This window comes from Thecamonas trahens (genome assembly GCF_000142905.1).
Source record: "Thecamonas trahens ATCC 50062 unplaced genomic scaffold supercont1.14, whole genome shotgun sequence".
Taxonomy (NCBI): domain Eukaryota; order Apusomonadida; family Apusomonadidae; genus Thecamonas; species Thecamonas trahens.
In genome coordinates this window covers 4,862-28,975 of record NW_013657666.1, presented here as the reverse complement: position 1 = coordinate 28,975, position 24,114 = coordinate 4,862, and the positions used below count along the sequence as shown (strand labels likewise).

The 24,114-nt window shown below is 63.8% G+C and overlaps 12 protein-coding genes across 12 annotated transcripts in view; 5 read left to right on the top strand and 7 right to left on the bottom strand.

The window, feature by feature from the left end:
• The window catches only part of AMSG_03673 (uncharacterized protein), a gene marked incomplete at both ends in the record, with an annotated part of 1,483 nt that extends 1,044 nt beyond the window's left edge, over positions 1-439 (bottom strand). The window contains one exon of the mRNA XM_013904133.1: positions 9-439. Coding sequence (XP_013759587.1) covers positions 9-439 — 431 coding nt within the window. The remainder of the gene's footprint in view (positions 1-8) is intronic.
• Positions 440-1,135: 696 nt separating this feature from the next.
• AMSG_03672 (GTPase-activating protein ZNF289) lies at positions 1,136-3,280 on the top strand. Its single transcript, XM_013904132.1, has 2 exons — positions 1,136-1,228; positions 1,852-3,280. The coding sequence occupies exons 1-2, from the start codon at positions 1,151-1,153 to the stop codon at positions 3,229-3,231; spliced, it is 1,458 nt and encodes a 485-aa protein (XP_013759586.1). The 5' UTR covers positions 1,136-1,150; the 3' UTR covers positions 3,232-3,280.
• Positions 3,281-3,288: 8 nt separating this feature from the next.
• Positions 3,289-4,095, bottom strand: AMSG_03671 (alkylated DNA repair protein alkB; the record flags this gene model as incomplete). The annotated part of the gene is made up of 1 exon (XM_013904131.1): positions 3,289-4,095. The coding sequence occupies one exon, from the start codon at positions 4,093-4,095 to the stop codon at positions 3,289-3,291; it is 807 nt and encodes a 268-aa protein (XP_013759585.1).
• Positions 4,096-4,665: 570 nt separating this feature from the next.
• AMSG_03670 (arginine N-methyltransferase 2) lies at positions 4,666-6,769 on the top strand. Its single transcript, XM_013904130.1, has one exon. The coding sequence runs from the start codon at positions 4,672-4,674 to the stop codon at positions 5,764-5,766; it is 1,095 nt and encodes a 364-aa protein (XP_013759584.1). The 5' UTR covers positions 4,666-4,671; the 3' UTR covers positions 5,767-6,769.
• Positions 5,794-7,062, bottom strand: AMSG_03669 (drug/Metabolite transporter superfamily protein; the record flags this gene model as incomplete). The annotated part of the gene is made up of 1 exon (XM_013904129.1): positions 5,794-7,062. The coding sequence occupies one exon, from the start codon at positions 7,060-7,062 to the stop codon at positions 5,794-5,796; it is 1,269 nt and encodes a 422-aa protein (XP_013759583.1).
• Positions 7,063-7,221: 159 nt separating this feature from the next.
• On the bottom strand, positions 7,222-8,730 carry AMSG_03668 (uncharacterized protein). The gene has a single exon (XM_013904128.1). It carries the CDS (start codon positions 8,270-8,272, stop codon positions 7,484-7,486), a length of 789 nt encoding a protein of 262 aa, XP_013759582.1. The 5' UTR covers positions 8,273-8,730; the 3' UTR covers positions 7,222-7,483.
• A 786-nt stretch (positions 8,731-9,516) lies between these two features.
• AMSG_03667 (X-Pro dipeptidyl-peptidase domain-containing protein) lies at positions 9,517-11,297 on the top strand. The gene has a single exon (XM_013904127.1). It carries the CDS (start codon positions 9,567-9,569, stop codon positions 11,238-11,240), a length of 1,674 nt encoding a protein of 557 aa, XP_013759581.1. The 5' UTR covers positions 9,517-9,566; the 3' UTR covers positions 11,241-11,297.
• Positions 11,298-11,363: 66 nt separating this feature from the next.
• AMSG_03666 (uncharacterized protein) lies at positions 11,364-17,248 on the top strand. The gene is made up of 2 exons (XM_013904126.1): positions 11,364-13,493; positions 13,541-17,248. The coding sequence occupies exons 1-2, from the start codon at positions 11,400-11,402 to the stop codon at positions 17,144-17,146; spliced, it is 5,700 nt and encodes a 1,899-aa protein (XP_013759580.1). The 5' UTR covers positions 11,364-11,399; the 3' UTR covers positions 17,147-17,248.
• On the bottom strand, positions 17,209-17,952 carry AMSG_03665 (uncharacterized protein; the record flags this gene model as incomplete). The annotated part of the gene is made up of 2 exons (XM_013904125.1): positions 17,209-17,689; positions 17,845-17,952. 2 exons carry the CDS (start codon positions 17,950-17,952, stop codon positions 17,309-17,311), a joined length of 489 nt encoding a protein of 162 aa, XP_013759579.1. The 3' UTR covers positions 17,209-17,308.
• A 322-nt stretch (positions 17,953-18,274) lies between these two features.
• AMSG_03664 (uncharacterized protein) lies at positions 18,275-20,830 on the top strand. The gene has a single exon (XM_013904124.1). It carries the CDS (start codon positions 18,289-18,291, stop codon positions 20,794-20,796), a length of 2,508 nt encoding a protein of 835 aa, XP_013759578.1. The 5' UTR covers positions 18,275-18,288; the 3' UTR covers positions 20,797-20,830.
• A 4-nt stretch (positions 20,831-20,834) lies between these two features.
• On the bottom strand, positions 20,835-22,440 carry AMSG_03663 (uncharacterized protein). Its single transcript, XM_013904123.1, has 2 exons — positions 22,227-22,440; positions 20,835-22,131 (listed from the first exon to the last, which is right to left on the bottom strand). Exons 1-2 carry the CDS (start codon positions 22,411-22,413, stop codon positions 21,212-21,214), a joined length of 1,107 nt encoding a protein of 368 aa, XP_013759577.1. The 5' UTR covers positions 22,414-22,440; the 3' UTR covers positions 20,835-21,211.
• A 448-nt stretch (positions 22,441-22,888) lies between these two features.
• AMSG_03661 (UDP-xylose and UDP-N-acetylglucosamine transporter) lies at positions 22,889-24,030 on the bottom strand (the record flags this gene model as incomplete). The annotated part of the gene is made up of 2 exons (XM_013904122.1): positions 22,889-23,852; positions 23,939-24,030. The coding sequence occupies 2 exons, from the start codon at positions 24,028-24,030 to the stop codon at positions 22,904-22,906; spliced, it is 1,041 nt and encodes a 346-aa protein (XP_013759576.1). The 3' UTR covers positions 22,889-22,903.
• Between the last annotated feature and the right edge of the window lie 84 nt (positions 24,031-24,114).

Sequence of the window (24,114 nt, the reverse complement as noted above, 5' to 3'; positions counted from 1 at the left end):
TATCAGACATGTGTGCGGCGGCGGCCTGCGCCTGCGCAGCAGCCTGAGCCTGCGCGTGCGCATGGGCTTGTGCCATCTGCGCTGCCGAGAACCGCTGCGGCGCGCTCGACCCGTCGCCGCCGGCGCCGCCGAGCGCCGGAAAGTCCTCCGAGTGCATGTTGAACTCGGCATGGGCACGCTGAGCCTGAGCCTGAGCCTGAGCCTGAGCCTGAGCTTGAGCTTGAGCCTGCTGCACTGCCTGGGCCGCCGTGAGGCCCGACTGCCCGTACGCGCCTGTTGCGCCAGCTCCGCTGCTTGTTCCGGACCCTGCCCCCGTTGCGCCGCCCGCGCCCGACGTGGCAGCATCCAGCGCCGGAAAGTCACCCATAATGTACATGGCCTGAGCTTGGGCCTGGGCCTGGGCCTGAGCCTGGGCCATCATATCCGACGTGTACGCCATTCTCGACGAGCCCAGTGCCTGGGCCGCCTGGGCTTGAGCCTGTGCTTGAGCTTGTGCTTGAGCTTGGCTCCTCATGGGCGACAGTGGCGGGCGCATACCCATGTACTGGGCGGCACCACCACCATACCCAGACATAATTCCTGAAGACCTCTGTCTCATCTGCCCCTCCTCGCACCGCACCACCACTTGTGTAAGCCCCTAGCCATGCTCATACCCACCTCCGGGAACACCCCAAAAATGACCCACCACCACACCACCACCACCACCACCACCACCACCACCACACACACCACCACCACCACCACCTTCTACATACCTCCTGCTGGTAGTACAGCTCATAATCTGATGAAGAGTCCATAGCCTCCAACACGGAGGTGAGACGAGCGTGTCGCCTCGCGCGTTGCTCTTGCCGCAACTTGGGCGGGCGGGGGAGGTGGGCGGGGGGGGAGGGGAGGGAGGGGGGAGGGGGGAGCAGACGATGATCATGCACCACCCTCAACACCTCATCATCATCGCATTCCCCCACACACACTATCAACCGCCAGCCACCACACCACCCTTTACCTCCTTTCTTACATCTGTTCCATCCCCATCCCCCCCCTCTCCCCCCACCTTCTCCCCTCCTCCCACCATTAATCGTTGCCGTCATCGTTGGCAGGGATTGACGGATGACTGAGAGAGACACACCCGTCGCTGTGCTGCTCCGGCATCATGTCCGACAATGAGATGGCGACAATGAAAGAGTCGCAAGCTGTGTTCAAGAAGCTTCTCCAGGACCCTGCCAACAAGGTACGTACACTCCTGTCTCCTTGCATGTAGTTGGTAGCTCCACTACCTCCTGTGGACGACTTGGCTCAAGTCGCCGTCGCTCGGTTTTGCGCTCTTCGCACCACCAACGAGCCGACCTTCCACACACTGCCACGTATACCAAAGCGCATCCACAGCCACCCCATCCCCACCACCCTACTACCACATGCCTTCTCCACACCATCGCTCGCTTTTCCGACGCATAACCATCATGTAGCCGCGGTATGGGCATAGAAGTGCCGCGGGTGGCCTCCGCCACAATATTTGCCGCCTCTCCCCCTCCCCTACCCGCCACGGCTTCCCGGACCGCAGTCAGCCGCATCTTCTCTTCCTCGCGCTCTCTACACTTTGCCAGCGCCTCCCATACTCACACATCGCGTTCGATGGCTTTTGGTTTGTGTGCTGGACGGGGTATTGGTGGTATCGCGGGACCATCGCATGCTGTGGATGACTACACTTGGCGGTTGCCGTCCATGGCCGTGTCATGGGCGGCGTCGCGGCTGCTTGCGGCTGGGCGTGTGTGCTGAACCACCTCTGCTTGCTATCATGGGCACGATCTGGTGTGATGTTATGTGCTGCGGTTGGCGCTGTGGTTGGTGATGCAGGTCTGCTTCGACTGCAACACCAAGTCGCCGACGTGGTCGTCGGTCACGTTTGGCGTGTATCTGTGCATCGACTGCTCGGCCATCCACCGCAACATGGGAGTGCACCTTACGTTTGTGCGGTCGACGCAGCTCGATCTGTGGAGCTACAAGCAGCTGAAGATGATGCAAGTGGGCGGGAACCAGAAGGCTGCGACGTTTTTCCGCAAGCACGGCATGGCCAACGAGACCAAGCACCTGAAGAAGTACTCGTCGCGCGCCGCCATGATGTACAAGGAAGCACTCAAGGCTGAGGCGGCGAAGCTGCCGTCGGCATTCACGACGGCAATCAAGGCCGAGGCCGAGGCGCCCGAGGCGCCGTCGAACAACTCGGTCGACTTTTTCGAGGCCGCCTTTTCTGAGGCCAACTGGTCGCCGCGGGTCGGCGGTTCGACGACTCCGTCGCCGGCATCGTCGTTGGCGGCGTCGGGCACAACCTCACCGGTGCCAGCGTTTCCGACCGAGACGACCGCGACCGCGACCGCGACCGCGCCGGCCGCCTCGGCGGCCGACGGCTCGGCCGCCTTTGCCGCTATCGGCACGGCTCCGGCAGCGTCCGGCTCGGCGCAGCCGTCGCTGCTGACGGCCTCGTCGCTTGGGTCCAAGCCGCGCGCCCGCCGCAACCGCTCGCGCCTCGGCGCCAAGAAGCTCGGCGCGAGCAAGGCGGGCGGCCTCGGCGCGCGCCCGGTCGCCTCGCTCGGCGCCCAGAAGGTCGCTGTCGCCTCGTTTGACGACATCCAGGAGGCCAAGGCCGCTCCGCCGCCGGCCACCCCGCCGCCGACCTCATCGTCGCTCTTTGGGTCGTCGGCCGCTGCCGCCGACGCCGGCCACCCATCCGCCCTCTCTATGACCACCTCCACCACTGCCGCGTCCGGCGCTGCGGCCTCGGTCTCCGAGTCTGCCGCCGCCGCCGCCCGCGCCGCTGAGGAGGAGGAGCGCCGCAAGCTCATGTTCGAGCGCATTTCGGCCATGGGTACCACCGACACCCGAACCTCGTTTGACGACAAGAAAAAGGCCGCAAAGTCGGTCTCGTCGGTCGATAACGCGCCCAACATTGCTCGCGCCCGCTTCGGCAACGCCACTTCGATCTCCTCCTCCGACTTTTTCGAGGACCAGATGGAGCCGTCAGCCCATGCAACGCGCATCTCGCAGTTCTCTGGCGCTGCCGCCATCTCCTCGGACGCCTACTTTGGCCGCGAGTCGTCCGCCGCAGCCGCCGGCGGCGCCGACCCGTCGGCGTCGGACCTTGCCGCCCGCCTGGCCTCGCAGGCCAAGTCCGACATCTCCTCGCTCGGCACCCAGCTCTCGTCGTTCATCAACGACATCCAGACAAGGTATGCGTAACGCAGTGTTGTCTGCCACTCGTACCGCCGATAAAGTAGTCTCTGCCCCGTTACTCGATCACTCCTTCTCCGAAATGAGTCGCAGGTGGGCGAACTTGGCCGCCCGTGCCGCCCGTAGCCCTTCGTCGGTGTACAGGATCTCGCGCGCAGCGCCAGCCTCCGCCACCCGTTTCACCCGCCGCAGTGTCAGCGAGTACCGCGTCGGACTTCCCTCGTATGTAGGCGACGACGCGATGGCGTGCTTGTGCTTGTGGTAGGCGTCACGGGCAAAGACCAGCAGCGACCGCGCCGGCAGTTCGACCTCGGCCACGATCTCGCGAGAGGCTACCTCGCTGAACACCATCACCGCATCGGCACCGAGCGAGATGTCAGCCACGAGCGGTGCAAACCGCGGGCCATCACAGTGCGGCGCAATGCCGGTTCCCGGCGGGTACCGATTGGCGAGGCAGTGGTTCGGCACCGCCGCCTCGCCTGAGTACAGCCCAGCAGCGTTGAGCGCAGCCACAACGTCGCCGAGCCACTCTGGGAGCGGCTCGACCACCATGCCTGGACCCTCGTCAAGGACTGGAGGCACGCCGCCGAGGTTCTGTAGCTCGCGTCCGCCCACGCTCGTAAACCGGCCAGCCTCGAGGCACTCGACCAGCGCCGCCTCCTCGTCGGCAGTCACAAACTCAGGCACGACCCGGATGCCGAGCGCATCAAGCGCATCAAGAGGCTCGACCTCGCCATCGGCCCACCCTGCGAGCAAGCCAGCGTGGCATGGTTGCGCGAGCACGACTGGCACACGGTCATTTGCTTCCGATCCTGCTTCGGCCGCCGCTTTCGTCGCCGCCTCGGCCGCAGCCTCGGCCGCCGCCTCGGCCATCATCGCTGCCTGGAGCGCCGCAAAGTTGAGCGATGTCATCAATTGTGCGTCTCAATGCCCTCGACTTCGAGTACGGGCTGGTAGTGCGCGTTGACGGGCGCGAGAGCAGTGTGCGCGATCAAAGCACCGCCGATGTAGCCGCCGACCGCGGCTAGCTGGACAGTCGATGCCGGACCTGGCGACATCCTCTACCCACACAGGCTCATTTGGCAACCGATCTGCTGACTATACAGCGGATATGACAGGTTACTACAACCTGCGATCCCCATCCTTGCCACCTACCGCTCTCTTGTCCTCCATCCCCATGACAACATCATTGCTGCTTACCACACCATCATGGTCACCATCCTTCACTCTCGGCCTCCATCGCCTCCACCTTCACCCACATCACAACTTTCACCTCCCATCATCAGCAACCATGACCATCCGCGACCGCTCGATAGTCCCACCCCCCTTCACCTCCACCACCACCCGCCAGTACACGTCGGTGAGCCAGCCAGCCAGCCAGCCAGCCATCCATCCATCCCTCACACAGCCGCCGTTGGGCTACCCACACCCCACTCCCGGTAAAGAGTCATGGCATCGACAGCGACATCGACGGCAACCGAAGCCGAGCTCAAGGCCGAGTACACACCACTGATGCATGCTATTGAGGATGGGAAGAACGAAGAGGCGCTCAAGCTCATTGCCGACCGTGCTGATGTCCGGGACCAGGAGTCGGTCCGTGGCTTGTCGCCGCTCATGCTGGCGGCAGGAAGCGGGAATCTCGACGTGGTGAGCGCACTGCTCCTCGCCGGCGCTCCGTGGAACGCCCTGGATCGGAAGGGCTACTGCGCTGGCGACCACGCTCTGCTCAATGGTCACCAGGAGGTTGTCGACGTTCTGGTCAACGCAGGTGTCCAGGCTGAGCTCATCTTCAAGGCCCTCCGCGGCAAGTCGTCGCTTCCGCCGGCCAAGTCGTCGCGCCCGGCGTCGGGCACGGATGACGCTGCCGCGGCGGCAGCGGCGACCGAGAGTGAGGCCGATCCGTACCTTCGCTCCGAGGTCCGGTACGAGGGCGACAACCTGATCGACGACCGCGAGCGCGGTGTGATGATGGAGTGGGAGAAGCCACTCATGATTGCGCACGCCAAGGAGCTGTGCGCAAGCGGCGGCGACGTGCTCAATGTCGGCTTTGGCCTCGGGCTCATCGACACGGCCATTGCCGAGCTGGGCCCGCGCTCGCACACCATCATCGAGGCCCACCCGCAGGTTTATCAGCGGATGCTCGATCTTGGCTTTGACAAGAAGCCCGGCGTCCGCATCGTGTTTGGCCGCTGGCAGGACGTCATCTACGACATTGGCACCTTTGATTCTGTCTTCTTTGACACCTTTTCCGATGTCAACGACCTCGACGAGTTCCACGACGTGCTGCCCATCATTCTCCGTGACGGCGGTCTCTACTCGTTCTTCAACGGCATCACGCCCGACTCGCTCTTCTTCCAGGGCGTCGCCTGCCAGACCATTCAGATCTCGCTTGCCGAGCTCGGCTTCACCACCGAGTTTGAGCCAGTCGACCTCGACGTGTCGGAGGACGAGTGGCAGGGCATTTCCAACCGCTACTTCCGCTCGTCGACGTACTACCTGCCGCGGATCCGCAAGCCGCGCCCGGGCGCCGCGTCGGCGCAGTAACTTCCGCCGAGCTGACGCCATGGCGTATCAGACTCGCGACCGCAGCTCACGCTGCAGGTCGACAACCGAGTCGCAGCCGTCAAACTCGTGGCACGAGCCCGAGTCGGACGAGCCGGCCAGCGCCAGGTCCGGATCGTGGACGGCAGCAGCGTCACTCCCGCGGCCAGTCACGGCGTGGCTCGCGGTGTACTTGCCCCACGAGTAGATGCTGATGCCGAGGAGGGTGAGCGCAATGCCTGACACAAAGCGCACGGTGAGGGTGACGTCGGCAAAGAGAAGCGAGCCGAGCACATCGGTCAGCAGCGCCTTGGCGTTGCCCACAATCGTCGCCGTCAGCGGCGACGACTCGGTTGTCGTCACGAACAGTGAGTAGTTGAGAAGAAAGCCGATGGCCGCCGATCCGACCACAATGCCCACCGTCAGCAGCAGTGAAGCACTCGAGTCCGTGGCAAACGCGGCTGCCACATACACGTCCGGCTGTCGCCCGCCGAGCATGTGGTGCGGCACAAGGGTCTCAAAGACGAGAAAGGCGGTGAGAGCCACAACGCACGAGCTCACGTTTGTTCGCAGCAGCTGCGCAAACGGCCGGCTCTGCCCCACGGCGCCTAGCGCCACCAGGTACCCGGCCGCGCACACCATCGAGCACCCGGTGAGCGCGTAGCCTTCGAACGAGTACGCGGCGTCGGCCATGCCGGCTGTCAGTGCACCGACGCAGATTAGGACTACCGACGCCAGCGTCGCGCCCATCGGCTCGGGCAACCGTCCATACAACATGTACTGCAGGATGAGGACGACGGCAACAAGCATTCTCCGGATGGCTCCAAACATCGGCAGCGAGACATACTTGAGGGCAAGGACCGAAAACGCGTTGTTGCCCACAAACAAAACGGCGACAGCAGCATCTTTCCAGTTCTGTTTTGGCGAGTGTCCCGATGGCGGTGAATAGGATGCTAATGCTGACGCCGATGTGCCGGCACCAGGAGCACTCGTCCGAGCCGAGCCATGGGAGTGAGCCAGCGTGGGGCCGTGGCCACCGCGACCACCACGGGCGCCGCGATCATCACGGGCGGATCGACTAGTCCGAGTAGACCGAGGACCAGGCCTGCCAGACGACGACTTGGATGACTTTGCCCTGCCATTGGAGGCCTTGCTGCCAGTGGAGCCTCTGCTTGACTCGATGTGGGCGCTTTGCCCAGACATGGCCATAAAGGCAAGGAGGACCAGGAGCGACTGTCCGAGGAGGAGGAAGACCGGAGGGAAGCCCATACCAAACACATACTTGTTGTACAATGTCATGCCTAGCGATGTTGCCCCATATAGCACAGCTCCTCCCATTGGGGTGAGCCACGGCATGGTGGCGAGAGTGGTGTGTGTGTGTGTGCTGGGGGTGGAGCAGCAGGTAACTGTGCTGTGTTGGTGGCGATGTGGTGGGTGGAGGCGGGCGTGGTGATGATGGCGGGCGAAGAGTGTTAGGTAGGCTACTAGGTCGCTTCCTGTACAAGATCGGTATGCTGCTTGCACTTGCCAGGGCCAAAGTGACCCTTGCGTACCACGGCGCCACAGGTGAAGCAAAACGAGTTGCGACAGGCCGGGCATCGGATGTTGTTGTCCTTGGTCATCTTGGCGGCCATTCGGCCGCAGAAGGGGCACTTCTTGCGGACGATCTTGGCGTGATGAGTCGCACCAAAAAACCGCATGTGCATCATGCGTTGGATGTTCATGTCGACCTGGAAGTGCAGATTCCGGGCACCTTCGGCCGGATCGGGCTCGCGATCAAAGAGCTTGCATTGCGACTTTGAAAGTGGTCGTACGACAAGATGGCGACGCCGCATCGCCAGCACATGGCTTGATTGCAGCGGATGCACGTCACCTTGGCGCAGCCACCGTTCTTGTAGATGACGGCACCGCAAGTCGGACAGAACTTGGACGTCCGCGCGATAAAGTCGATCGAGAGCAGCTCCTGCTGCTGCAACTTGTTCTGGGCTGCCCGCTCCTTGAGCATCTTGACCCGTGCCTCGGGCCCGAGGCACGGTGTCGAGTGCGAAGTCATGAGGCACAGCCCGCAGAACATGTAGTTGCATTTCGGGCACACGCCCTGCTGGGTCTCGGCGTGCAGCGGGCTGGGCGTCCCGCAGGTTGGCCTCGGGCAGAACGCTACGTCCTCCATCGCCGCCAGCGCCTTTTGTAGTGAGAACCGGTCGTACTTGGCATACAGCTCAGCGTCAACCAGACCTGCCACAGTGGCCGGCCCGATCTCACCTGTACACTCGAGGTTGGGGCAGACGAGGTCGTCGAGCCGGTTCTCGGTGATGCACAGCGTCACGAGGCGCGTCATGCACTCGCTGCAAAAGTAGTGTCCACACGGGAGAATGGTGAAGGACGAGCCAAGTGCATCGTCGTTGAAACACACCGCACACTCTTGTTGCGAAGCCTCAAACTGTGCAAGCTTGGTCGCGCCGTCGTGCTCGAGCACCAGCGCGATGACATCATCGAGATTGGAAGGCATCAGGCTCTCCACCTCAAGCACCGACTCGTCAACGCCAGCGCCCTCGCTTGCAAACGCCCGCCGTGCCTCCGCCTCGGCATCAGAGCCGGCCGGCGAGCCAAAAAGTTCTGCTGCGACTCGAGGACGAGGACCGAGTCGATGGCCAGCGCGTCCAGCACCTCGGCGGCAAGGAACGAGATGATGCTGAAGACAATCACGTTGCCCTCGGCATCGTCCAGCACCTCAGCCCGCACCACCTCTGCCAGCGCCTCCATCTGCTCCTGGGTCAGCCAGTCGCACATCAGCCGGAAACCCGGCAAGCAGCGCGAGGGATAGCCCTCGCGCGGCTCGACGTGCAGCACCATGGGCGGCAAGTGTGCGATCTTGAACTCGACGTCTTGGCCATCGCCACCACCCCACACCGCTTGCAGCGCAAACTCATCAGGGAGCGAAACAGCCACTGCCACCGTGTACGCGTCAAGAGCAGCATTCTTCTCGGAACTGTCGTCATCGTCGCCGCCTGGGGCTGCTTGGCGAACAACGCCGCCTTTGCCAATCCGCGCCACACCGTCACCGTAAATGGATTCCAGCGCCAGCAGCTCGTCTCGGCGAGCCTCTGCATCCTCCTCACACCACGCCGCCATGACTCGTCCACCACGTGCCGAGTGCACGAGAGGTGTCCGTGCTGGCAGTCGACTTGGCAGTACCGAGTGGCTCTTGGCCGGCTTCACTCTTCGTTGCCATGCAACGGGAACACGAGTTGCCCACGGCAATCGGAGGTTTGCGGACTTACGTGGATGTAGCAATGAGCAAAGGGCAGAACCTGGTGATGGCGACGCGGACATGCGGTTAGGTCTGGCTGCACAACTCTGACAGAGCTATCTTCTGTCTCCTTGGCTGCTGCTGCCTCCTGCACGGATCCGATCTTGATGTTCGAGCAGATGTAGTTGAGGCGCGTGCGACGACAACAATCAGAACACACTGCAGTTTACGCAATATGGTCCCTGTTGCGCGCGCTGAACTCATTGCATCCGCTGTCCTTCACTGCCACCGCTGCACTGCACTGCGTCAGCACGAACTGTCTGTCGCGCACGCGCCGCGCAGCGCCGCTGCACACACACACACGCACACACACGCACACACACGCACACACACCACTCCCCAAATCAAGATGAAGGCAGTGGCTACTCTTCTGATTCTTGCTACGGTGTACAGTGCGAGTAGCCTTGGCGTGGCGGGCATGGTCGTCCCGCCCGCTCGCGTGGCGGCGGCACCTGGCAGGCTGGGTCAGGCATTTCTGTCGGTTTCTCAGGCAATGGTCGGGATGGAGGCGTGGGAGACGAGTCCGGGCGGGATTGTGTTTGGAGAAGTGGACGATGGCATGGTGCGAGAGGCACTGGGCGTGGAAGGGCCGGGCAAGTGGCCGGTGAAGCACTACTACGTGACGATGAATGACGGAGTCAAGCTTTTCGTCTCGGTCTTTGTCCTCGAGGGCAAGGAGCAGCAGCCGTCGCCGGCGGTTGTCGACAGGTCGCCTTATGGCCCGCTGCTGGAGGAGCTGGCGGATTTGTGGCTTCCGGTCGGGTATGCGGCGGTGATGGTGAACCAGCGCGGGACCGGGCTCTCGGAAGGCAACTGGACCATGTGGCACACGTCTGCGTCAGACGGGGCGACGATCATGCAGTGGATCACCGAGCAGGCGTGGAGCAACGGGATTGTGTTTGAAGAGGGCGCATCCGCTGACGGCATCGAGGCGTACACCTCGTTCCTTGTTCCGCAACCACATGTCAAGGCGGCATGGGTGCTATGGTCGACGGGCCGGTCGCACCCGCTCGTCTACCAGAACGGTGCGTTCCGCCATTCGCTCGTGGGTGGATGGATCGAGTCGATCCACGCGCAGCGACCATGGATGCCGGCGTACCTGCCAGAGATGTACGAGCACGAGGCGTTTGACACGTGGTGGGCGGAGATCTCGTTTGAGAACTACACCAACGTCGATGTGCCGATGATCCACTACGCCGGATGGGGCGACATTTTCCTGCAGCACCAGCTCGAGACGTTTGCAGCGTTTCAGGCTCAAGGCGCAGCCGGCGCGCGTGGCAAGCAGAAGCTTGTGGTTGGTCCGCTAGGGCACTGCTCGCTACAGGCGCACGACCGGCGGCCACAGGCTGAGCTGGCCGAGATTTTCTCCTACGATCTGGCAACGTGGCTCTTTGTGACGACAGCGGGTGAGCCGTTTGATCCGCCCAAGCTCGACACCATCACGTTTTACGTCATGGGCGCCAACGAGAGCCATGCGCCGGGCTCATACTGGACCACGCTTCCAGAGTGGCCGGCGACGACGCCAAAGACCTTCTACCTTGCAGCGAACAAAGTGCTTGCTGTCGAGCCGTCGAGCGCGGGAGCCAACGAGACCTACGTCTTCGATCCGGCGAATCCGGTCAAGACGATCGGCGGCAACAACCTCATGCTGCCGTGCGGGCAGCGGGCGCAGAATGCGGTCGAGGGCCGGGCAGACGTCCTTGTCTTCACCTCGGCCAAGCTGAGTGCGCCGGTGGCGATTGCGGGGCGGATGTCGACGACGCTGTACGTCTCGTCGTCGCGCAACGACACCGACTTCACGGTCAAGGTCACGGACGTGTTCCCGGACGGGGCGTCGATCCTCATCACCGACGACATCATCCGCATGCGGTGGCGGGTGTCGGACAAGGCACCAGTCGGGATGGTGCCCGGGACAGTGTACAAGGTGACCATCGAGCTGTGGGCGACGTCGTACGTGTTCAACACCGGGCACGCGCTCCGGTTCGCGGTCTCGTCGTCCAACTACCCGCGGTTCTCGGTCAACCCGAACACTGGGCTGCCGATCATCGACTTTGACGAGGCTCACATGCTTGTGGCGCACAACACGCTCCACTTTGGTGGGGAGACGCCGTCATCGCTCACACTCCCTGTCGTTTCGATGACTGACATTCCGCACAATGTGCTGTGAAGGTGGATTGTAGCTTCCGTGGTCGCCGACGGGAGTAAAACAACGTTGTTTTCCACACGCCGCAAAAATAGGGGTGTGGTGGGGAGAGGCGTAAGCGGGCGGTGGGCTACTCCACTTTAGAAGCAGCGAGAAGGCAGCCGCGTTTCGCTCTGGGACAACATGTCGACGGCAGCTGAGCTGACACGGGGCATCCCCCGAACGGGGGTCTCGTCCAAGCTGACAGAGACTGAGCGTGCGGGAAACATGGCGACATACTCGCGAGGACAGCCTCCTGCGGTGGGCGGCCTCCACACCAAAATCATTTCTTCTGGCGCCGACGGAAGGCATGGACAGACGGGCTCGTCAGGCACGCCAGGCATCGGATGTGGCGGCAGCGGGGGGCCAGGAGGTCGCGGAAGTCCTGGCGAGCATGGAGACGATGCACTGGCACTTGATGTGGCGCTCTCGGTGTCGGGCGACCGGGTGGTGGTCGGCTCGGCCATGTTTGCGGGTGCCATTGGCGGAACGGTAGCGCACGAGAGCGTCGACAACTCGTTCGAGCTTGGGCATCCGGACACCTCGCTGTTTCTGGAGGGACGTGGCGGTGATGGTGGGCGCGGCGGCGACGGCGGGCGTGGCGGCAACGGGGCGATGGGCTCTTCCGGGCGTAACGCGACGCGGCACTCGTCGGGAACCAACGGCGGGCCAGGAGGAGCTGGTGGGCGCGGCGGCGACGGCGGGCGCGGAGGTAACGGCGGTAACGGATCGCAGATGCGGGTACGGGTGGATCTGAGCGATGCAGATTTGCTCATGCTGCTGAAGCGGCCGCCGCTGGTCCGGCGTGGATATGCCGGCGCCGGCGGTCACGGCGGGTCCGGAGGCTCGGGAGGGCCGGGTGGACCGGGTGGGGCGAGCTATTCATGGACGACGACGTCGACAGACGCCAATGGCGTCACACAGACGCATCACCACTCGAACCCCGGCGGATGCTCAGGCCCGTCAGGCCCACCTGGGCCGAGCGGCCATGACGGGCCAGCCGGAACGGACGGCGGGACTGGGTCGTTTATCATCACTGTGGCGAACTCGGGGCTTTCGGCGGCGTGGCGTTACGAGCTTGTGGTGGTCAATGACGTGGAGCTCATGGACCGCGACGGGTACGGGGTGATGGAGCCTGGGGCGCACGTGTTTGTCCGCCACTCGGTGCTGAACGAGGGCGGGCTGCCGACGCCGCGTGACCAGGACATTGCGGTGTTTGTCAACTCGAACGAGTGGGTTCTCTGCCGGCCCGAGGACGAGGTGGTCATTCCGAACGAGCTCATGCCGGGCTGCTCGCATCACCTCTCTGCAGCAAGCGCCACGTATCCACTTGGCGATCTCCACATCCAGATTGTGGATGTGTTTGAGCCGCGGCACGGGCCTGCGCTGCGGGCGCGAGCTGTGCTCGACCACCAGGCGCGGGTCTCGCGCATCAACCAGACGTTTGACCACGTGGCAGATCAGAACACATCGTTCCGTGTCGAGTATCCGGTGGAGGTGACGCAGATCCGGGGCAACTTTTCGATTTCCCGGTCCGAGGAGGCGATTCTGATGGTTCAGGTGGTGAACAAGTCGTCGCTGGCGATTGGTGTCGACGCGCTCGAGTTTCCGCGCTTCCTGCAGTCATACATCCGGCTGGTACCGTCGCCCGGGGTTGAGGTGCAGGATCTGACGTTCCGCGACTACTACGCCAACGGTCTTGGCGCGAGCGGGTTCTTCAACCCTGAACTTGGCATCACGCGTGACATCAATTTGCTTGCACCTGGCGGGGTGGCGTACGTGGCTGGCATGGTCTCGTTCACGAACCCGGAGACGAAGCTCTACACGCGGGCGACGTTCCAGGTGGACCTCGCGGTGGGCCACGTCAACGACAAGATGAGCGGGCGCATTGTGCAGACGCGGCCGTTCCAGGTCCAGCTCGCCGAAGCGTACAGCTACAGCGAAGCGGATGAGGTGCTGCTTGTGGTCAACTTGCACTCTGAGCTGGACGAAGTCAACGCGTGGCGGCGGCTGATTGCGGCGGTGTTTGGCGGGGTGGGAGTGGCGGTGTGGAACGTCAACCTCTACCACGGGTTCTCGCTCGACTACGTGCCACGGAGCGGACCGGGAACGTCGCTGGGGGAGATCTTTGCCGGGAAGACGGTCATTGTGCTCAACAACCCGTACGAGGCGCGCGAGCGGAGCGACAACTACCCGCTTTTGGCGATGCCGCTAACAGAGATGATTGATGCGTTTCGTGTCTCAGGCACGCGGTTCTACATGTACGGGCGGCGCCGGCAATGGAGTGGGAGCCGCGGCTGATGCCACTCACCAACGACCGGGCTGTGTACCACCAAAAGGCGAAAGATATTGTCGCATTCGAGTCTGTGGACGACATTTTCAAGGGCGAGGCGTCGACGACGTCATTGGCGGTGTCCGAGGCGACGGCGGCAGGCCCGATCCGGCTCTCGGCGCAGGCACCGGCGGACTTTGCCGGGTACGTGTCGAAGCGTGGGGCGTCGCGCGGGGCAGCGTTCAAGGTGCGGTACCTTGTGCTGCGGCGAGCGGTCAACACGCTTGCGTACTACAAGGACTTTGACTCGGGCAACCCGACAGGAGTCATCTACTTGCCGGACGTGGTCGATGTGCTCGACGAGTTCGAGGTCGACCCGCATGCCAAGGACACTCCGACGGTGGACCGGGCGGCCAAGTTTCGGATTGTGTGTCCGGATCGGACGTACCACTTTTACATCTCCGAGGCCGCGGCGTTGGAGCATGCCAAGCACGGAATCGCGGGCACGCCGCCGTCGCGCGATGCCTGGGTCCAGTACATCCGCGACGCGTGTCCGCGGATTGGGCTTCCGCCCGAGCCTCCGGCACCGCTCTTTGCCGAGCTGAGCGAGGTGATGCAGTCAACAATGGACGAGTACGAGGACTTTGGCGACGACGACGACGATGACGATGACGACCTTGTGCCGGCATCGCCCCCACCCGAGTACGTCGAGGCTGGACCGTCAGGAGGCGGAGAGAAGGCCATGTCTCCCGCGTTGCTGGCCGCGACTACGTCGCCGGCTGGAGCTGGGGCTGGGGCCGGGGTTGAGGCTGGGGCCGGGGTTGAGGCTGGGGCCGGGGTTGGGGCCGGGGCTGGGGCTGGGGCTGGGGCTGGGGCTGAGACTATGGGGTCGGCGCCGCCGGCTGAGGCTGTGGGGTCGGTACCGCCAGCTGAGGCTGTGGGGTTGGTGCCGCCGGCTGAGGCTGGGGCATCGGCGCCGCCGGCTGAGGCTGTGGGGTCGGTACCGCCAGCTGAGGCTGTGGGGTTGGTGCCGCCGGCTGAGGCTGGGGCATCGGCGCCGCCGGCTGAGGCCGTGGCATCGGTACCGCCAGCTGAGGCTGTGGCATCGGCGCCACCGGCTGCGACGACACCTTCGGCACCACCGGCCGAGACGGTGCCATCGGCACCACCGGCCGAGACGGTGCCATCGGCACCACCGGCCGAGACGGTGCCATCGGCACCACCGGCCGAGACGGCGACACCGCCACCACCGGCCGAGACGGCGACACCGCCACCACCGGCCGAGACGGTGCCATCGGCACCGCCACCCACCCAGCAGGGCGACGAGTGTGATCCGACGACGGTGCCAGCGTCCCACCCAGGTCTGTTTGCGGGTACGCTGTCGAAGCGCGGAAAAGGACTGTTTGGCAAGGGCTACAAGGCGCGGTTCTGCGTCCTCCGCGTGGTTGACCCGCCGCATCCACATGCACCAGCCATCCTTACCTACTACAAAAGCGACAACTCGTCATCGCCACAGGGCTTTGTGCCACTGGCACGGTTTGAAATCCGGCCCGGCGGCACCCGCGATTCGTTCCTGCTCGCCACACCGGACCGGACGTACTTTTGGTCCGCGACCGAAGCGGCGACAGATGAAGCGACACCGAGCGGACACACACGGACTGTGCCACCAGGCGCGTCAGCAGAGGACATAGTCCTGCTGTGGATGGCCAAGCTCCAGCCGTTCTCGCGGCGGTTTGCGCCGGCACGCAAGGGGTCGAACTCGTCGCTACTCACTGTCGGCGAGAGTCCCGACTCGCCACCAGTCTCGGACGCACAGGCTTTGTTGCGGGCAGCGCGGCGAAGTGTCCGCGATCTGGCGGTTGTCTCTGTCCCACGGCGCGACGAGGGCGGTGATGCCTACGACGGCTCGGTGTCGGCGACCGGTGGATGCGGGACACGGCTGGCCAAGGCCCAGACGACACCTGCGCACGCACCAGCCGACTTTTATGGTGTCGCGCGCATCCGGACGTCCAAGCTGAAGGACGGCGAGTTTGAGGAAGATGCCAAGACGCTGTTTGTCACCCTCCGCGGACGGGTGGTTGCGTGGTACAAGTCTGAAACGGCCAAGAAGCCGATTGATGTGCTCTCACTCCGCAACTTTCGGCTTGTTGCGCCGCAGCGCGTCGGCAACGCTGAAGCCGATATGGCCAAGTTTGCTGCGGTTCTTGCGCCGCAGCCGTCAGCGGAGATTATCATTGTCACTCCAATGGCCGAGGTTCTCTTTTCGTTTGACATTCGCGGCGCGCCTGGCCTCGATGAGTGGCTCCCGCTCTTCATCGGCCTCACCGAGGAGGAAGTGCCGCACCTCACGATGGCGCACTTTGACGCGTCGGCTACGACATCGGCCGTCATCCCGGTCATGCGCAAGTACTTGTTCGGCGCTCTTCCCCAAGAGAAGCACCTGGTCGACGCAGCACGCAAGCTCTCGGCTAAGCTCACGCGCAAGTTCCCGGCGGAGCGGTTCATCATCGAGTACGAATACTATGCGCCAGCCAAGAAGACCGGGATGGCGCCGCGCAAGGCGTACCAGCTCGGAGTGTTGGTCATCAAGCGTGGTATGCCACGGGTTAACTCGGGCATTGTCCCGCTGGTGCTCTCAGAGACCGAGGCGCTCGCGATGCACGACCCCGGGACGACGCATCGGACCGGTGTCTTCTCGAACGCCAATCTTTTTGCGCTGTACAAGTCACTGTCGTTCGCTCACAAGCTGCATCTGCTCAACACAGTGGCGCGACCGTCGTACCAGCAGCTGACACTCATGTACCACGAGCTGTACACGATTGCACAGGATGTAGACGCGTTTGACGGGCGGACGCGGTGGGAGGCGACTCTCCAACCGATGGAGGCAACGCTCCTGGCGTGGGCTATCTGCTCGGACCTCGCCGAAGAGATCTCGGCGTTCCGGCTCTCCAAGACAAACGGCCCTCTCAACAAGGCGACCGTTCGCGACGGTCTCACTCTTCACAGCATGTTTGCCACCCACGCTATCAATCTGCGGCCCGGCGATCAACTCGACTCGCCGACCTCGCTGCTGCTGCTGTTCATTGTCCTCACTGATTGGACGCTAGTGCGGCGGATGACGTCGCGATGGGCGCTTGCAGTCCGGCGGTCTGGCGCGGTCTATGCCGGCGTCACGTACTGGCTCGAGCTTTCGCTCTCGTCGATGGCGTTTGCGCTGGGCGTGCCCGACGGCGCCATCGGGATTCCGGACGCATTTTGCGAGAAGGGCCTCGTCATTGTGACCCAAGACCGGGACGCGCCGGTTCCCGAGGTCCCGCCGCCGATCCCGGTGCGGGCCATCGCGCGCGCGCTCGCGGTTCGCTGGTGCGATATGAGCGACGACGCGGTGCTCGGCGCGGTTGCGGTCCGGTTCGGCGTCAACCCGCAGGTCGGCACGTTCTGGACGTCCGACGCGTGCGTCATGTCGCGCGCTGAGTTTGAGGCCCGGGCCCGGGTCCGCTCGCTCTTTGGCTCGCCGGCCGACGTCGTCGAGGGCGTCGCGTCGTATTCGACCCAGGCTGATCGCCTTGCCGCTGTCGAGGCGTACATGGACAACCACGAGCAGTGGATGTACCTGTAGCACAGCCGAGTATTTCACCATCAGTTCGGCACACACAGGCTCGGCGGTTGGCCCAGAGTCATCGTCATCATATTACAGCACAGGCTCGGCGGTTGGCCCAGAGTCATCGTCATCATATTACAGCACAGGCTTGGCGGTTGGCCCAGAGTCATCGTCATCATATTACAGCACAGGCTCGGCGGTTGGCAGCTGTCGGAGCGGCGAGCGGCGGGCCAAGTCGATGCGTTCGCGGTCAGCAATGGCAGCTGCCTGTAGCTCATGGAACGAGACGGCGACGAGCCGCCCCGCGCGAGAGAAAACCGCAGACGGGAGGGAGCTGAGCAGAGCGATGACCTGCTTCTTGCTGTAGTTGGGCAGCGGGCCATCAGGATCGTCTGCTGGCGGCTCGTTTTGCGAGATCATCATCCGAAGCTCCATCTGTGACACCTTATGCTTGCCCTGCGGCCCTCCACAGAGCACGCCACCCTTCAGCGGGCCGTACTCGGCAAGCAGCGAGAGCCGCGCTGTCGAGTGCGGAAACCATTCATTGCTTGGAAACAGAAACTGCAGCACGACCATCGGCAGAGAGCCAGCCCATCACGCAACAGCGAAGCAGCAAATAGCCATCAGCCGTCGATCGCGCGTGGGCGTGGATGTGAGTGTGACATGGAGCGTGGTCGCACAGCCTCGCCGCCTCCCCGCACTTGCTCCCAACGTACTCGGATGATCTCAGAAACGCTCACGGCCGCCTCGGGCATTTTGAGCTCTTCGGGCTCTGTGGAGATGTTCGCCGCACTCCTGCGCGACCTCCGTTTGCGGCGCGGCATGTGCTCGGGGAGGGTGGCGAGTGGTGTATGTGCATGTGTGTATGTGTGGCGGAGCTGTGGGAGGGAGCGAACGTTGGGCGGGATAATCGTTGGCGTGACATAGGATTAATTGAATTTAGAGCCGAGCGAGACAATCAATGGTAAACGACAAATTTATCGCTGAGCGAGGCAGTGCGAGATAATCGTTGGACTCTTATTGCATTATTCGATGGAGTGCCTTGGGTCACCAACCATGGTTGGCGAAAGAGTAGGAACACGGTGCCATCACAGCCGAGCAAGGGAAGGAGGCAGAGGGGGACCAGACAGAGAGGCACACCCGACGCAGAGGCTTGAAGCATGGGCCGCAGGCGGGCACGTAAGCGAGGGAAGCGTGGACCGGTGAGCGAGCAAGGTCGAAAGGAGCAGCAGAGTGTGGCTGTGGGCACAAACGAGGTCCATACAAAGAGTCCGTCGGCGGCCGTCGTCGACGAGGCTGCGCTCTTGCGGGCATATGCCTGTGCCAAGGAGAGGCCGCTCGAGGCGTGCAGAGACCACATTCTCGACACGTTGACAGCGTGCTACTCGCATGGTACTGGTGGCGGTGGTGATGGAGGTCCGGGAGAGTCACCCATGGGCGTGGCTCCGCTCCCGCTCCCGCGTCCGCCGCTACTCGCTGCTACAGCTCCCCCCGATGGTCGGTCGGTCTTCTACGGGCCGGGCTCTTCGGTCCCGGTCGCGCCGTATGCATTTACTTGGATCCATGCTGATACGGCCGAGACCTGTGTTGGCGACGGCTCGGTGTGGATGGCGGCCGGGGCGGACGATGTCGTTCCCCTGGCAGTCTCGGCTGGAAGGGTTGTCGATGCTGTGCTCGACCAGGGCGTGAGCCGGGTCAGGTACAAGGCATTCCGTGCAAGCATTGACGGGACGGTTCATGAGTCGCGAGCCGCCGCCAAGTTTCATGTGTGGACCCAGCATCGCGGGAGCGTGGAGAGCGCAGTGCGGGCGTTTGTGTTGGCCAACGCGGCCACGCACGGCGGGGCCCGTCACTCGGGCTCACCGGCGCATGCGCTCTCGGCGCTCCTGGCGGGCCTCTTTGCACCACACTTGGTGTATCCGGAGCTGATGACGGCGGCTACCTCATCTGAAAGCACCGGGACGGCACCGCGGGTGCCCAGACCCCGCACCACAGCTACGCTGAGCACGTTAGAGGCGGCGTGGGCGGGCGACCAGGCGCTCGCACTGGTACAGAACGTGCTCCGGGCCGAGTGCGACGTCGGCGGCGTGTTTGAGCGGTTCTTGAGCGAGGCCGAGCGGGTGGCAGCGGCGCGTGCGCTCTGCTCGAGCGAGGACGAGTCGACGCGGCGGGCACGCGAGGGCACGATCCTGGCTGAGGCGCAATCGATCAAGGCCGAGGCCGAGCAAGCCGCCGAGGCGCTGCGCGAGGCACAGATGAGTCCAGAGCAGCGTGCGTGGTACCGGTTCAAGAATCGCCTCGAGCCGCTGCAGACGAGTATGGTTACGGAATCGCTGGTCGAGGAGCTCATTGACGAGATTGCTACATCGCTGGTGACCAACATGGCGACGAAGCAGCTCAAGGCGTGCGCCGTGGCTGCAGCCGAGCGGGAGCGGAAGGAGCGGATTGCCCGCCGCGCCGAGGAGCTTATCCGTGAGCGCGAGGCCGCCGAGGCTGCCGAGGCTGCCCAGCGCGAGCACTACCGCGAGATGACACGGCTTGTTGCTGGCGAGGCTGTGGAAAACCTCGAGGAAGCCGTTGTCACGCACGAGCTGACACGGATGCTGAGAAAGATGGTGGCGAGCCACAACGAGGCGGCCAAGCGCGAGCGGCTGCGTGTCGAGCACGAGCAGGCGCGCGAGCGCGAGCAAGAGCGGGAACAGGCGCGAGAGCACGAGCGTCAGCGTCAGCGAGCACAGGTTGACCAGTCGCGGCGGGAGGAGGAGAAGGCTGCCTCGCAGCGGAGCCTGCTGCCGGAGCTTTCACCGCTGGCACCACACGTTGGCGTGGCCCAGGGCGGCGGGCCTGGTGGAGCGCGGCGGCGGCTGGCGCTTGGAAGCGACATGGTGTCGGGCCGGCAGCCTGCGTTTCAGGACTCGCAGCTCGCGATGTTGCGGCAACAGCAGGCCGAAGTGCAGGCGCAGTTGTCACAGGCGCTGGTCTCGCCGCTCTCGGGCTTGGCGCCACTGCCGATGCCTGGTGCCTCGCTGTGGGCAAGCACTCCGGCAGGCGATCCATGGAGCTCGGGAACGACAGGCAGCGCACCGCTTAACCCGCCCGGTTTCAGCAGCGCGTCGGGAGCTGCGCCAGCTGTAGTTGACAACTTTCTGGACATTGACGTGGAGGAGTACGGGTTCCTGGCGTCTGCGACGGTGATTGTGACCGGTGTCCCCCTGGCCGGGCGGTCAGGCTCGGCGATGCAGTCGCTCTTTCCGTCTTCGCGAATTGCGTACATGCGTGACGGCAAGCTCAAGGCAGTCTTCCCAGCGGAGCTGGATGGGACCGGCATGGTGGAGTTCTTCTCCATTGCCGACGTCGACATGGCGGTGGCGCGGTCTGGCACGCTCTTTGCTGGTGCGACGGTGCTGGTGCGGCGGGCGCCGCCGCCGCGGGCCAAGGCGGTGGCGGTGGCACCGGCGGCGCTTGCTGCGCCGATTCTGCCACCGTCCCTGGCACCCGACTGGTCGCTTGGTGGCTTTGGCCTCGGTGCTACCTTTGGCAGCACCGACGGGCTGAGCGCTGGCGCCGGCGACGGACACGCTCTTGGGGCGGCCAACTTTCCGTTGTTCGGTGTCCCGGCGCCCGAGAGCGCGCCTGTGGCACGGCCGCGCAACCCGTTCCTCACCTAGCTCTGGGACGCTATAAATGGCTGTGTGTTCTTCCGCACCTGCTGTTGCTCTTGCTTTACTTCACTTGCAGCGAGTGGGCGCAGCTCTGGATTAGTCCCAGCCGCCGCCTGCGCCAAACTCGGGCTCGACCTCGGGCGCAGCGACCGTGGTATCGGCCTTCGACTTGGCCTTCTTTGTCTTGGACTTGGCCGGGACAACGGCGGCAAGGCCTGTGATGGACGGGTCGGCAATCTTGCGCTCGGTTTCGGCAGTGGCGGCGGCGATGCGCTTGGCGGCATCGATCTTGTCGAACGGGTTGACGCTGTCGTTGGACTTGGACTTGGCCTTGGATTTGGCCTTCTTGTCGAGACCCTTGGAGCGCTTAGCTGCGGGATCGTCGTTTGTGGCGGGCTCGGCAACGGGGGCCGACTGTGTGTCAGCGCCACGCTTGCGCTTCCCCCACGACCGCGGCGCGGCTTGTCCTTGCCCTTGCCGTTTTGACCCTTGCCGGTCTGTGCCGGCTTGGCGGGCGCCTCCTTAAAGTGGTGGCCAAACATATGGAGGCGACGGCGGCGCTTTGGGACGAGCTTCTTGGAGGCTTCTGCTGCCGAGGTCTTGCGACCGTTGGCAGTGCGGAGCGAGGGCGCTGCGGCAAAGAGGGCGGCAACCAGCTCATCCGGGTCGCGGCCTTCGACGCCGGGTTCCCGCGGATGTTGATGGACTCGATCTCAGGTAGGGCGGGAAGGATGGCATCAATGAGAGTGGCAACGTCGTCGGCGGTCAACTTGTTGTGGCCAAGCTCGAGGATGCGGAGGCCACGGCAGGCGACAAGGACGTCGGGCTTGAGGCCGGAGATTTCGTTGTGGCCGAGGCGGAGCTCCTTGAGCATGGGGTTCTCGGAGAGGTCGGGAATGGCGGTAAATTTGTTGTGCGAAGCCGAGATCTTGTCAAGATCGACCGAGATGTTGAGGCCCTCTAGCTTTGTCAGCGCGTTGTGGGAGATGACGAGAGTGTCGAGGCGACGCAGGTGGACAAAGACCTCGCCCGCGAGCTCATTGTTGGACAGGATGAGCGCGTTGAGATTGTACATCGACGAGAGGCCCGAGAGCGATGCGAGCTTGTTGTTGGACACGTTGAGGACGTTGACCTTCTTCAGCTTCTTGGCGTCGGTCAAGGCCGTGATGCTGTTGTGTGCAAGGTTGAGCCAGCGAAGGCGCTTGCCCATGCGGGCGACAAGAGCAAAGTCATCCACGGCCTGGCGGCTAAGGTCCATCCGCCGCAGCTTGTCCAGGTCAAGCAGTGAGAGATCAACACCTTGGACACCAGCATTTGCGCTGGGCTTGTATGAGCGAATATCTGTAGCGTTGAGGAGAAGGTGGGGGGGGGGAGAGGGTGAGTGCGGACAGGATGGATGGATTGGGTGGGCAGAACGACAGGATAGGGCAGCGTACCCTTGGGCTCTGTGTCGGGGAAGCGAGCGAGGACTTCGTCGAGAGTGATGAGCCGCTTTGGGGTTTCGAGAATGTCAGGCTTGGCCTTGGATGTGGTGGTGTTGGTGGTAGGGGTGTTGGTGGAGGAGGGGGAGGTCGGAGCAGGCGACGAGGCTGTTGTCTTGCGGCGGCGGCGACGGCGGCCCATAGTCAAGACGAGAGAGGAGTGTGACGGCTGGTGGAGGATGAGGCGGGACACTTGACTGGACGCGGCCGAGGTGTAGCGTGGGGGAGGAGGCGGCCGTGGTGATGTCGACGGGTCTGAAGCGAGAGGGGGAAGCTGTAGATGGTGGCGTGAAGAGGGCCAAACTGCTGGACGGGTCAACTGGCACAGGGAGCGCCGTTGAGGCCGGGGCCGGGTCTGGCACGGCGACCGAGGGCATCGAGAAGCCGAGCGGGTTTGCATGGGCGGTGGCGGTTGTGGGCAAGGCCGATGGACGGTGGTCGTGGCGGGTGGTGGATCCGGTGACCGGCGAGGTGAAGGCCGAGGGCGAGGCCGCGTCGATGGGTGAGGCGCGGGCAGTGGCGGACGGATGGCCTGGCGCGCGTGTTTGGCGGTGATGATGAGACAGTGCGCTCGCTGGGAGTAAATCGATGGTGAGATGGTGGAAGGAGAGGCAAAAGGGAGCTACGTGGTGTTACTCGTCTTTGCTCTTGGGTTCATGCGACGGCGGCGGAGATGCCTGGCGCGGGGCGAGCGAGTAGAGGAGCGAGCCTGTGAAGAGGGCGAGGGTTCCGGCCCAGTGGACAAAGGTGAAGGGGTTGGAGAAGAGCCAGATGGAGATAAGGAGCGATGCAAACTTGCGGAGGGTGATGACAAGGGTGGTGGTGAGGGCGGTCGAGTAGCCGACAACGAGATAGACACCGCGAATGCAGACGTATTGCAAGAGGATGTTGGCCGCGAGGGCGGCCCAAAGGGCCGGGACGCCGGGGAGAGCATCGAACGGGGCCGAGGCCGAGAAAATGGCAGCGTGGGCGGCAATGTCGCGGGCAACAAGCGCAAAGCCGGGTAGCGAGAGCGCATGGGTGAGGAACATGGTCTCGCGGGTGTGGGATCGGCCATAGACAGCGTATGTCTTCTCCTGGAGCAAGCCGAGGAGTGCGGAGAGGAGGATGGCGAGCGAGAGCATGCCAATACCGATGAGCCAGGTGGCAAAGTCGATAGGCTTTCCCTCGCTCGGCTTGCCACCGTTCTTGGAGAGGGCTGTGGCGTAGGTGACGGTAAAAATGCCGCCGGAGACGAGCAGGACACCTGCGACCTGCTGCAGCGAGTACCGTTTGCCCAGGATGATGTAGCCGAGCGTCATGGAGGCGATGAGCGAGCCAGAACGGAAGATCATGTGGAGCGGGACTGAAATGTCAAAGCCGGTCGCGAGATTGTTGATGACCGACATGGCGAAGAAGAGGACGACCATCAGCAGGTACGCCCGCAGCGGAATGGCATTGGCCTTGAGCCACGGGACATAGGCCATGCCCGGGCCGTCTGCAGCCGCGGATCCAGGCCAGCGCGTGTGCACAAGGGCCCCTTCTGCGGCAATAAAGGTAAACTGGGCCACGGTCAGCAGATTGCCGCATGTAGGCACTTCGCTGTGGTGGTGATGTGCGAGTGTAAGTGAGGAGGGGGAGGGGAGGGAGGGGAGGGAGGGGGGGGGGGGGGAGGGGATAGGCCGTACCGCATGAGATACTCAAAGGTAATTACGTTGGAGCAGCAGCCGAGGAAGACCAAGGCAATGCCTGTCGCCACGTATTTGGCGTGGTCGTCCATGGCGGGCGGGGTGTAGTCGAGTGTGTGTGTGGAGGGGGGGAGAGGGTCAGAGACCAGGCATCAGGTGTGTGTTGTGGGGGGATG